Consider the following 14,067-nt stretch of genomic DNA (forward strand, 5'->3'; position numbering starts at 1 on the left):
CTAAGCAATAAAAAGCACAAGAAAGCAGTTACCATTTTCAGTATTGATTATATAACTGGGCAATATTAAGTGACATTATAGGGAGCACAAATACCCATGAGGATAATTGTCGACAGCAACAGCAACGACATGCTTGCTTTGTTAAATATGCTAATGGAACTGTATTGTAAATTTAAGTAATAAGCAATAATAATAGCCAGATGAGCCTGAGAGCACCACACCATTCCAACAACAAATTCAACAGTACAATTCGGGGTTGTAAACAATCTGCACCAGCACCTTTGACCTAATGATGTAATTTTATTTACTTACTGGTACCACTATGTGATTTTACTGTAGTCAGCTTAGGAGAGAATGCTCCAGGCTTGGGAGAAACTAACTCAGGCTAAAGAAGAAAAAAAGAGAAGGAAGAAAGAAAGAAAAAGTGTGCTGCTGTCACCTGGGGCATCCATAATGTTTATATGTATGTGACCTTGCACTGAGAGGATTAAAAAATGCAGAAAATAATACATATATCCTTGTGTATGAGGTTGGCAGTGATGGTGGAAGCTTCTAAACTGCAGCCACAGAAGAGAGACACTTCACACCTGCCATACAACATACAATATCTTTTCCATATTTATTTTCTCCAGATGCTTGTATTTGCATTAGGAGAAACTTTTGACCTAGAGGAGTTAGATAATTCACTCCTATAGTATTAACAATCAATATTACATTGAAAAAAATCATATAAATGGAGAAAGAATCAAGTAAAAAAGACACATTCAGACTGAGGGTACTAAAAATGTGCTAGAGTCTGCTGGTTGGTGCATAATGCTTGTGAATGAGGTTGGCAGCGATGTTGGCAGCCTCCAAACCACATCCCCAGAACAGCGTCACACCACATCCTCCATGCCCATAGTTGTGCACCACCTGTCAACAAAACCATATACAACTGGTCAGCGAATGAATGAATAATGAGAAAAGCTTGCACCAAGCCTAGAGAGGCTATGTGACACTCAGGCAGCAAAGAAGGAAGGACAATTAAATTACATACAAATTACACAGAACAGAAAGACAAGCAATAATAATTATATACATAGCCTCATACTGTACTGTAATTTCATTTACAATACAGTACTTACTAGATTTATGTCACCTATTCAGACACTGTTTTTACCTATGAAGTCCATGGTAAATCACAAGAAACTTGCTAATTAATGTTCCATTGCTAACTATAAGGTTGTTTTGCCAATTCTCCTCTGTTTACACAGTGGAAAAATATATGATCTTCTAGAACATATCTCTGACTTTAAATGACAATGGTAAACTCAAATGTACATGAATGGTAAACTTACTGGTACTGTTCGTGAGCCAACTTTGATGTAGTCTGCCTCCAAGCGCACTCCCTTCCTCCTGGCTGGTCGGAGTCCCACCCACTCCCTCACCACTTGTGCACGCTGTACAACACACCATCATCACAGCACATCTCTTTTAACCTGATAAAGATCCCTAACCCTTTCCAGCTCAGTTGATGGCCAAGTGTAGTCAGATTGGAAGGCTGATTTGACAGTCAACCAAGGACATACATTCCCATCTCATGATTAAGGCTCATCTGATTTCATGTGGCCATGTTTATTATTTAAGCTGTGGAGTGGATCAGATCCATCAAGTAAAAACAAACAAATTATACATTTTTCACTTCAACCTAGCCTAAAATTACCATCTCTACTTTGTTGCAACAAAAGATTAACACTGGAATATGAAGCAAGCCACGAAGCAGTGCTTTGGGAGGGATGTACAACTTTGATATCCTTACCATTCCACTGAGCTGTAATAAAAGATTACCATAACAACAGAATGTGATGACAGTCATGGAAAAGTGCTTTGAAAAAGGATGCAGAGCTGTAATTGTCTTATTCTGCCATTCAGCTGTGAGAAGCTGAGAAAGGATGAAACTCTGGGATGAGTTAATGTGAAAGAACAACAGTGGTGAAGAAGATTTATTCTGGCCTCATAACTAAGGGTTACTGAAGTTCATGCAACCACATCTTAGTACTATATTCAAGTCATGGGAGTGGCCCACCTCTATCAGGCAAATATGAAAGTCTGCATAATTTTCCATGTCTTCTACCTCGCACTTTCTACTCCTGGCTTATGTTCCTAACCTAAGAGAGGCTTGCTATGCTTCTCTGCCCACAGATTACAATCTTAGATATAATGTGTCAGGCAGGAAAGTGAAGGACACGTTCCAACTGTGAAGTAGCTGCACAAGAATAGTACTGTAAGTAGATTTTTGTTCCTGAGTGTACCTTAAGTGATGGTATGAGGGCAGTGCAGCGCTGCCAGATGGTGCGTGAATCCTCCGGATCTACCTCTGTTCTCCAGTCATTCTCCTGATGTGTTCCCCCCAACACCACTGTATCCTGACTGATAACAAGATCACTGTAGTTAGTTATCATTCATCATCACCACCATCACTGTCATCTTTATCATTCATCACCACCACCACCACCATCATCATCATTATTCTGACTTTTGTCCCATATATGGACAAGGCTGAAGAAGGGCATCTTTGCATGGTGCAACAATATAACCAGTATAAATGTTCAACTCTATTTCCATCCCCTAAACTGAGGCTGGTGAACTGCAGGAGAAAGGAACTTTAGCCTTCAGTCAACTGGGTTTATACTCAGCAAAAAGGGTGGGGTAAAGTAGGATACAAAAACAAGGAAAAGGAAAGCAAGAAAATAGAGAAACTATCAAGAGCTACCCAGTTAAATATGCCACAATTATACACACATCATTCAAGCCTCTATGATCCATCACAGAGATACACAAACAACCTTACTATCTATTTCCTGTCGTAACTTAGGTTTTGATATGCAGGAGGAACAAGGAGGTTGTAGAATTTTCCTGTTTGTCCAGTTCTACCTTTGTTAATAAATCTTTGTTAATAAATCTTAGGTTACAACACAAAAACTGCATCAGGTTATAACTGTTTTCTGCAGGATGATCTGAGTAAGGCATGTAAATCTTCCCTTGTGTAGTTCTTCCTGTAAAACCATATCTAAGTTATAACAAGGAACTTTTATAAACGATATGAATCCCACCCCAGGCTCCATCATTTGAGTTTATCCATCTGCATATATTCTGAGAGTTATTTTTCTTTACATATGCAGTTTACATTACCTATCAGGCAGATTCAATTACTTTATTTTCTTTTTATCTTTAGCATACTGACAGACTGCACAAAACAATGCACAGGAATTACAAGGCACGTGAACAAACAGGCAATGAAATGACGCTGGAACCCCCCTCCCCTTAATTATGGTGACAAATTTCAAATCAATCTGGCAATCACCATGCAATTTCAGGGATGACTTTAGTAGTGAAGGTTGTATCTAAACTCTAAACTTTGAAAAACCTCTTTTAAACATAGTAAAACAGCCTGAGGTAGCAACAAAAACATTAAATATATGTCACAGGATTCAAAGGGTTATAATAGTAGTAATAGTAGCAGCTGTAGTAGAAGTTGTAGAAGCAACCCCAGGTTCATCTTACACATTAACTCAGTATACTGCTGGCTTAGGTTACCCGCCTCCTGCCGTCCACCATCCTCCTTTAGGGCAGATGGTGAAGTATAGTGTTGTTATGGGACATGTGTGTAGCTAGGCAGTTGAGGCACCCGGTTAAATCGATGCCATCACATGAAGGCATCCCTCTTTAGCACCATTCAGAGAGTTAACAGCCAATAACATGACTCCTGCAGTAACATCAGTACCACTAAACACAACAAGCAACAGTAATGCTCTAAAGGGTCTCACTTGGGGATGATGTAGGCAAATTTGTCATCGGAATCATCACACAAGTAGTTTCCAATCCACGGTGCTTGAACCTGTTAGGAGGAATGAACCTTTAGTACTACATAAATGGGAAGTGGAAAGTCTCATAAAATATAACTACATGCAGTCTGTCTATTCTGTATATCTGTCTGTCTATCTATCTATCTATAGCCACATGCCTTTGTTCCAGAGGTAGTGGCCATAAACAAACTGTCTGTGCATCACCGTGTTGTCTGTCATATGTTAGTCTTCCTCCAGTTTATGTCACCTTCATTCATTTATCTCTTCATCACATTCTTTCACTTCATCCTTGGTCTCTTCCCTCCCCCTCTCCCCTTCAATCTCACTCACATACACTCTCCTAGTCAGTTTCTCATTATCAATTCCTTTCACACGGCCATATTTAAAGGGTCGTATTATCTACACCTTCCAGTCTGAAAACTATCCACTATGCTGAAAAAATAACTTAGTAGCAACAAAAATGAAATAAATATGACATCCTCAAGCTGAACAGATTTTGTATTTTGTAGTCTTAACTCCCTTCATTCCACTGATGTGCTGTACTGATATATTCTTCCCAGTTCCAGACCATTTTTGCATCTTTTGATCGACGTAGTGAAGGGGTAAATGACGGTTAGACTGGGCTGCGAAATGGTACAAGACTGCAATATATGGACTGCTGTTATCAAGTGAAGGATCCTACATGTGCAACCATAGTCACCAGACTCTAAATGTATATACAAACAAATATCTAACTTCTCCAATGTGAAAAGTCTTTCCAAAGCTGGGGTGCAGTTATGGAGGGGCCTAGGTGCCACAGTCAAGTCCATGACTCCCCCTTTGGCTTGCACACTTTGGATTTTTTATCATTAAATGTGTGCAAACTGCGCAGCAGTGGACCCTCCAAAATATGGGACTGTCCTCATCCTGGTACCTCCATATATTGAGGCCTGGCTACTCCTAAGCTGAATAGGGTAAATTGTCTGGAGAGAGCATGAATAAAATGAAAAATACGTCCAACAGCACCATCTTACCCTCATGACCTGACCTCTAACAGGGTAGACAGATGGGTCAGGCACCAGGTCATGCGCCCCAAGGCCACTACAGTTGATCACAAGGTCCGCCTCTGCACCAGCCTCCTCCAGTGATGAAAGCTTTCGAACCTCCACCTTCCCTCCCAACTGCCGCACATCCTCAAGCAACACGGGCAGGAATTTTGAGGCCTCAGCAGTGAAGGTTCCTCCACTGATGCCTGACCTAAACAAGTGAGTATAATATCATCATCATCATCATCATTCAGACCTCTTTCCCCACCTTACGATGGACGCAGGTAGGGTCCAGAGCACATGAGTTACTTGATGTTTGGACAATAACACTCAGCTCACATACTCACTCTCAGCTACACAAAACTGTCTGGTGTTAGCTGAAACAGAACACTAAAGTTGTTCCAAACATGAATGAGTTAATGGTGGCTAACACTATTAACATCCTCACATTCCCATGACTCCTTCTCAGTTGAATAAATCATCTGGCATCATTTGAAACAGGACACAACTGTTGTCAAGCCATATGAGTTAATACTGGAAAAAAAAAAAAAGCAACATACCAGCACTGTTCAAGCATCATTAACTGGTAGGGTCATCTTCACATGGTGGCATCAATATAGATGGAAGGTGGAGCTGCCTGGTTATACAAGCATCCATCATGCTCTGCTCTTCCCTAGCCCCCAAAAGGAGAATGGGGTGGGGACAGGGGTGCAACCAGGAATTTTCTAAGGGGGGACCCATAGTGAGGTGAGGTCAGGTAATCCAATAATTACTGGGAAGTCATATGCAGGTTTAGAGTCAGGCAGCTGCTGGCTCATGTGTTACTCTTTGTTTGTACTTGGCAATTTTTCATGTTTTGCTGTTATCGAAATAAATATATATAAATTTTTAAAGGACCCAGAGAGCTAAGGGGGGGGCCCAGGCCCAGGGCTCCCCCCCTGGGTGGGGACTGTACATAAAGTGGAAATTCAGCATGCAGTAAAATAAGTTAATGTTCAGACAAGCCTGGGGGATGAATTACTACTACTACTATTACTACTACTATTATCACTAATACTATTACAGTACTGTACTTCTATGCTATACCACCACTACCATTACTACAAGGTTACTACTACTACTACTACGACCAGCACTATTACAACAGTATAAAAATTATACTTACTGTACAATGACAACGGACTCTTTTTGCTCCTAGCACACCCTTAATTCAGCTTAAGAAAGCCTCTGACTTACCGAATGTGGGGTCCATAAGCACTGTACTGCTGAGGTGTTATTTGCTCAGCAGAGAGTTGTATCTTGTACCAGAGTTTCTCATACTCAGAGTCCTGGTCAGACACCGTGATTCCATTCACCAGTGACACCCCCATCTTGCCAGCACCCTTGCCCTCTTGACCCAACCACCAACCCCGGAACAGCTGGAAGGTGTCATGTGACCACTGACTGAAAAATTTGATATAATAGTACTGTAAAGAGAACAGGGAGTATGATGCTATACAATATGTTGCTACTGCTGTGCCCCGGGCTCATATGAGACATGAACCCATTGGACTGCAGGTTTATGGCGTCCTTTTCCTGAAGTCTGCCATACTCTTTTTTGGGGAAAGGTAAGCCATTGAGAAATACTAGCATAACCAAGCAGTTGAGCCACCCAATTAAATCACAGCTGCCATACTATCTGGACTCATCCCTTTCAAGCACCACACAATATGGAGTTAAGTATTGGTCATAAATTTCACTATTAAATAATCTTTCTAACAAAACTGACTGCCAGCTTACAGTATTTTGTCTTCAGGTGTGTCTCCACTTAGGTGAGGTCCCCACAAGCCTGCAGCACCATCCCCTGCAAGAAAACAAGCATGGTATTAAAATTCAACAATCTATTTTTACATCCATTATTAGTACAGCTCATAAGGGGTTGTGATTTGTTTGTGGCCACCCCTTGCAGGATTAAGGCATCTGCCTATAAACAGACAGACAGGTACAACTCGACCCCTTCACTAAATAACTATATTTTTCATTCATTCATTGCCAGACGCCATGTATCCCAGACGGGGTGGCCAAGGGCTTAGAGTTAATTGTTTTACAGGGAGGGGCACTAATCCTCCACCAACCCCACTTGACACGTAGGGATGCCAACAGCATCTGGTGTTCCCAGGCAGTCACCCATCCAAGTACTAACCAGACCCAACGTTGCTTAACTTCGCTGATCGTATGGGAAGCGGTGTACTCAACGTATTCTTGTTATCTCCTGATGAATTTACTCATCTTGGGAGAGACATGGAGGTAATCTGTTTGTCCTCATCCCAGCCAGGATTAAGGCATTTGGCTGAAGACAGATAAATAGGTAGACAGAGAGTGATGGATAACAGATAGCTAGAAAAAAATGGGAGAAATGGAGTTCCCCCGAGCTAAGCCCTGTATTGGACTATATAGCCCCGCTAGGGTTACAGGAGCGAGCTACCACTCCCAGCACGGCAGCCCAGGCGAGGCTCGAACTCGCAATCCCCCGATTACAAGTCCAGGGCACTACCACTGTGCTACTGCGCCCCCCTACAGATAGCCAGAGACACATGCATAACAGAGATACAAACTGACAGCCAGACAGGCACATATGTGTAGACAGATTGATGGGCAGAGAGATGGACATATTTATTATTCACAGATGAAATGATACAGAACTGACCTGTAGTATGTGGGGTGAATTGTGAGGAGATGATGGTAAGGCTGCATTGTGGTATCTGCCGCAAAACAGCCAAGGCACTGCCCACGCCCACCACACCACCTCCCACCACCACCACACGCACCTTATCTTTCATTAAGTTTGGGCTGTGGTATATAAGACACACTTTATTATCATCTTCATTATATCCACTAAAAGTCTAAATATAAGTTACTACATATCTCTTTGCTGAAGGGGTGTATGACAAGACCTATCACTTCTTTTTGGTTAGCCACTAAGCACAAATTTTTAACCACTGTTTATAACTAGTGTTTTGCTGAAGGAGGTGTGTGGTACGACCCAACGACCACTTTTGTTGTATATTTACTCTGTATATGTTTAAAACAATAAACATTTCAATTAATCCACCTTACATAAATATCCTTGACATCACGTGAGAATCTTCTTGATTGTTTACGTACCGTTGCCACAGATACCGCTAAACTTGCTATAAAAGAGCATGAACGACGCTAAATAGAAAAATCTAAGGAAAATCGCTAGAAACGGCCTGGAATCACTGGAATATCACGAACACTGTAAAAATCTCTAGATTATGACTAGATCTGATGCCACTAACAGTTAGAAGTTGCTGCTGAATAGAAATATACATCTAGCAAGAAAGGCGGTGAGTTGGCAACACTAAATGGGGATTTGTTATGATATGTGATCGCAGGGTCAAAATTAACAATGATCCACAACCACCTCCCATTTTAGTTGATTTCCAAGTGTAATAGAATCGAGGATGAGTTTGACTAGTAACCAAGGAGACTCGTACCTACCTCATAAATAAAAGGCTTATACAATTTCATGCATCTTAGGTGTGAGATTAGCCCAGTTCCCTCAGATGAAAACCAGTCTTAGTGAGAATGCACTGCCAAAGCCATCCAATGAGTCAGGATTAACTCTGCATTTACCATATTTATAACTAGATTTTTATCCATCCACCATCCAACCCTATGCCGCCCCATGAGGAGCGTAGGAGCCCGGGGCTAGGGAAGTTGGTCCTGACGTTTAAGATGAGAGTGACCTGCCTCACATAACCCCAACCACCCCTTGGATATAAATCTACACAGGCTCAGTACGACTGGAGCGCCTTAATTACCCACTAAACCACCAGGTGCCAAAATCTGCTTGTATGGTTACCACCCAGCATAGTAAATGTTTTCCTGGTGTACAGGAAACCATTTTGCTTCTCTCTGTATAGAGTCACCCATAGGCGGAAGGAAGAGGAAAGAGTGAAGGAAAGACAGAAGAGGAAGTGTAAAGTCACCCGTAGGCAGAAGGAAGAGGAAAGAATGAAGGAAAGACAAAAGAGGAAGGAAGGAAGATAGAAAAAGGCAGACACCCAGAAGAGCACTGCGAACATCTTTAATGTGCATTAACGTTTTATGCAAAGCGTGTCAAGTGGGTTGGTGGAGGGTTAGTGCCCCTCCCTGTAAAACAAATATCTCAGAGTCAAATGGCCACCCCGGACGGGATTATGGCGTCTGGCAATAGATAGATAGATAGATAGTTAAATGAGATAGGAACGAAGAAAAATGAGAGAACAAATAAAAGCATAATGAGAGACATTAAAAATTACTGTGTTGCTATTTTGTTATAATTTTGCAGTAGATGGGAAATTCCTGAGTTAAAAAAGAAACCGCTTGGCTTTAATTCAGTGTAGTCACTTGAAGGGTAAAACTACATGAAGTGAGTGGATGGTGACCGCTCCAACACACACACACACACACACACACACACACACACACACACACACACACACACACACACAACTGGTGGACGGGAGTTCGAGCCTCGCTCAGGTTGCGAAAAGTTTCACTGACGAAGTGGGTGGTTACTGTCCCCCTTGAGCAAGGGGACGGGTGTGTGCGTGTGTGAAGGTCACAGCCTTGCCCTTAGATCGGACTATATGAGCTTTCAGCTCCCTTCCGGGAGGGTAAAAGCTGACCATCACGACCATCAAGTGATCCTGACCGACCCGGTGAATTACACACACACACACACACACACACACACACACACACACACACACATACTTATTGGCCTACATTCCTCTCCTACTTCCATGTACGTTTTTGGGAGCTGAGTGTATGTGTGTGTGTAATAGTAATTGTGATAGGCTGATTATTGCTTTTGCTCTCTGACCTCTGTTTAAGTGTGGTATATCCGGTCACCTGCCTAATACGGAGAGTTATGCTTTATTTGTTGTGCATTCCTGTCTATTTCTTCCGCGAATTTACATATGAACGAGCCTTGGTTGTTGTGGGAATATTATTATTGTTTCCCCACTGTATTTGATCCCTAACCCTCCTCTACCTCCTTTCGACAGGCAAAGGATGTGCTTTAGCGATATTTTACGAGCATTATAATTTTCATTACCCAGTCGCTTCATTTTTCTTCTCTCTGGGCATGTTAACAATGGTCGGTTTGTTTTCAACTGACGGAACTAAGATATTAATTCAGTTTGAATATCAAGGAAAGGTTGCATGAAATACGATAATCCTTAGTTGTGATAAGGTGAGACAGATCACTCTCCAGCAAGTTGGCCACAAAACTTAAAGAGCTAACCGACTTTGGCCAGGTGAAAACCGACTATAATCCCTTGTGATTTCATTTAGATTAACCTTTGAGTGTGATAATCAAGTTTGTGTATTATATATAAGCCAGGACGGTTTTTATTCAAACAAGGAAAATCACTCTTGAAAAGGCGAGACTCAAGTGACGTCCTTAACGTGGGATGCACTTGACGGACCCCTCACGTGTTTATTTACCTGCGGCTAAGGAATGTTTGAGAAATAATCAAAATCAGGAAAAAGAGACACAAATGGACAATACGGTGAGAAACAAGCACGAAGGAGATAAAAGTGAGGAAAGGGAGACAATAAACATTTAATAAGCAAGAGGCAAGTGACGTCCTCAGCGTAAGATGCACTTGGCGTCCACTCTAGCATGGCGGTGCTTGTTGGTGCACGATTGTTTATATATCCTCGCCATAGCATCCCCGTATGGCTGATCAGACACATTGAGGAGGTAAGATCTTTTACGTACTCATAGCACAGGGTAAATAATAAGCTGTGTCGGTAATTATAAAGTTGTGACTGTTGGTGCGTATGTATTCGCGTCACAGCATCCGTCCATGGTCGATGAAGGTGAGGTAATTATTCTTTCACAGCTTACGGTGAAGTTCATTTAGTCAGGGAACTATTTACTTCTCTGGATGATGGACGCCCGAAAATCAAGTGGGTTAAGGCGTTTCAACAGCATGCGGTCTAAGAGGGAATAAGTTTGAGAAATGGAATCTAAGGTGCCCACAATACGCCATAAGGAAAGTTGCCCGGCCATCTTCAACTAAACTTCGCCTTGGTATCTTACACACGAGATTTTAAAGGGATTACCGCAGATTGGTAGATAAATTAGTAGATACAGGTAAACAATTAGATACACAAACCAATCCTAACAAACCCTAACCACACGGTGAAAGCCACATAATTCGGTGCTAACTTTGCATGTAACACTGGCAAAGAATGAAAAACTATGGCTTTCACGGTTAGGGCAGATCATACGGTTTTTGGCGTGTGTAATATCCATAAATAACTCCCGGAAAACCTGTGAATATCTCAAAATCTCTAGGATTTTATTGACGGAAGGTTTATGGATATTTCAAAATGTTTAAACTATATATTGATATCCCCGAATTTCTAGACTCGTTCGAAATGTTTGTCGTAACGCATATCTATCAGGGAATTTATCAGCTTGTCTTATGTTTAAGTCATACAGATTTACTGATGTCTGGAGAATTATTATGGTTGTCAAAATATATAAAACGTAGTAATGTTTCCAAAATAAGTTAGGTTCATTTGGAAAGTTTTTAAAGTAGGCTACGTGTTGACATAAAAATCATTCTCATGTAAACTAGCTTAAAATTCATGTTGATATTCTGCTGAAAGCTCTCCCAAAACGTCTTAGAATTCATGTTAATATTGTAAACATTATTAATTCTCAGAAAGTAAAAAGCTTGTCCAAAATTACTTAAAATTCATATTAATACTTTGAAAATAATTAACTTGTCTTCCCTTTTGGTATGGACTTAAATATAACTCCCAGGCAAGCAAGCAGAGAGGGGGAGAGGGGGTAAAATGGCCACCTATGTAAACAAACGAAGAAGTATGCCAGCTGAAGCCATAAACACCTGTCCGGCCATGGCGCTGGGATGATGATGAGGAGGGGGAGGAGGAGGAGGGAATAATAATTAAGACTGTGACGATGACGGTGAAGAATATTAATAGTGATAATTTATGGTGGTAGTGCAGATGATGAAAAGGTGGGGGAGGAGGAATAGTAAGGACAGTGACGATGATGGTGAATATTTATGGTGATAGTGAAGAAACCCAGACGATGATGATGATGATGATGATGATAAAGAGGAGGAGGAGGAGGAATAGTGATAAGGAGGAAGACAGTGACGATGACGGTGAAGAAAAATTATACGGTAGTGAAAATGTATAGGAATATTAAAGAGTAAGACGCAAGCAACGATGATGATGATGATGATGATGAGGAGGAGGAGGAGGAGGAGGAAGACTGACGATGACGGTGAAGAAATACTAAAGTTAAAATTTTTGGTGATAATGAAGAGAAAGAAAACCACAGATTATGAAGCAGGAAGAACAGGAAGAAAAGTGCGCTAATAAAGGTATGTTTGTTATCAGTCCTATTATGCTCAGTGATAGCCAGAATTAACTCACTTCCCTGCTGGCAAAGTACGAATGAAAAGGCGTGTTTGGAGGAAGTGATTGTGTGTGTGTGTGTAGCCAAGACTTCAGTGCCACACAAAGATTTTTATGTATACCGGTATCTGATTAACGGTGAGAAATTGAGTGTACGTTCGTAAGTGTAGGTGTTTATGTATTTTGTTACACCCACCATACACCCTGATCAAATTTCCCGCCAAAAATGTTTCCTCGTGGGGCCGAGACTAGCCTGGCGCCGAGAGTGTTGTTTACATTTTGGAGCACGTGCTTTTGTTTACATTTGAGCCCGGAGCGTGACAGGCTTGCGTTCTTCTCCCTGCCCACCCATTTATACGCTCATGTTTATGCCCTCCCCGCCCATTTCAGCGCCCATTTTCACCCCGTCCTTTCCCATTTATACATCTACGCCCTCCCCACCCATATCTGGGCCCGTTTTTACCTCTCTGCCCATTTCTACGCCCATTTTCACGCTCCCCACCCATTTCTACCCCATTTTCACACCTTCCCCGCCCAATTCTATGCCCATTTCTACGCCCTCCCCGCCCATTTCTAAGCCTATTTTTACGCCCTCCCCGCCCATATCCATGCCCATTTCTTCGCCCTCCTCGCCCATATCTGTGCCTATTTCTACGCCCTTCCTGCGTTTTTCTACGCCCATTTTACCCTCTCCCGGTCCATTTTAACGGCCTTACCTTCCCATTTCTGCTCCTATTTTTGTCTTCTCGGCCATTTCTAGACCCCTCTATTATGACCTCGCTTTTTTCTTATTTTCCCAGCTCACTTTTACACCCATTTTTCACTTAATTATAGTCTCCTCACCCACTATCCCGCCCCCTTCTACAGCCTCCTCATGCACTCCGCCCACTGTCCTACCTTTATTATCCATATTTACCGCCTTCCCCGCCCATCCCACCCACTGCATTCCCATTCTTTCACCCATCTCTCCTTTCCATAGACCATGTTCACCAATTCCACCCATTCATACACCCTTCCCACCTAACCCACCCGCATCTACAGCCTCCCCATCCATTCCTATCTTTTCTACACCCATGGTTTCACCCACTCTATAAAATTCAAAACCCTCTTTACTTATTCCGACTATATCTACTTCCTCTCTCTCTCTCTCTCTCTCTCTCTCTCTCTCTCTCTCTCTCTCTCTCTTTCGCTATATATGCCAAAACTCACCTGTCAGTCCTTTGGTTTTCAAGAATCGATATTTGACGTCACCTTGAGAGATATAGATGCTTGAGAGGCTGCCTGGACAACACACAAACTACGCACCTAAAATCTAACCTTGACCTTTACCTTTACCTTTACCTTTACCTTTGCTAGATGTCTGACAGTATCGATTAGTGCATACTCCAGTTCTTAATCCAAATCGCACGGGGCAGAATTAAATAGAACTCTGTCTCGTTCGTTTTCCCTTCGGCTTTCGCTAATAGTGTGATAAAGGAGAATGTTTGTGGTGATGAGTTAATGTGTAAGGTTCCTAAAGCCGTGAATATACTGCTTTCTGTGATGAGTGGGTGGGAGGAGTGGAGGGTGGGTGGGTGGGATGGTATAGTGTGGGGTGGGGTGGTGTAGTAGTGTTGTGTGGTGTGTACGGTGGGGTGGGGTGGGAGCAGTGCAAGGTGGGGTAGTGTGGTGTGGTGTGGGGTGGGGTGGTTGGGAGCAGTGAAGTTTGGTGGGTGGTGTGAGGTGGTGAAGTGTGGTGTGGTGTG

General features: G+C 42.2%; 1 protein-coding gene and 1 pseudogene across 1 annotated transcript; both read right to left on the minus strand.

Moving 5' to 3' along the window:
* Positions 1–789: 789 nt before the first annotated feature.
* Daao2 (D-amino acid oxidase 2) lies at positions 790–13,004 on the minus strand. Its single transcript, XM_080286866.1, has 9 exons — positions 12,835–13,004; positions 7,557–7,699; positions 6,650–6,713; positions 6,107–6,313; positions 4,859–5,081; positions 3,807–3,877; positions 2,292–2,409; positions 1,338–1,439; positions 790–912 (listed from the first exon to the last, which is right to left on the minus strand). The coding sequence occupies exons 1-9, from the start codon at positions 13,002–13,004 to the stop codon at positions 790–792; spliced, it is 1,221 nt and encodes a 406-aa protein (XP_080142992.1).
* LOC145418497 (5S ribosomal RNA) lies at positions 7,004–7,122 on the minus strand (annotated as a pseudogene).
* Positions 13,005–14,067: the final 1,063 nt, after the last annotated feature.

Source organism: Coenobita brevimanus, chromosome 114, assembly GCF_032717465.1.
Source record: "Coenobita brevimanus isolate Jiangsu-jjx chromosome 114, ASM3271746v2, whole genome shotgun sequence".
NCBI lineage: Eukaryota > Metazoa > Arthropoda > Malacostraca > Decapoda > Coenobitidae > Coenobita > Coenobita brevimanus.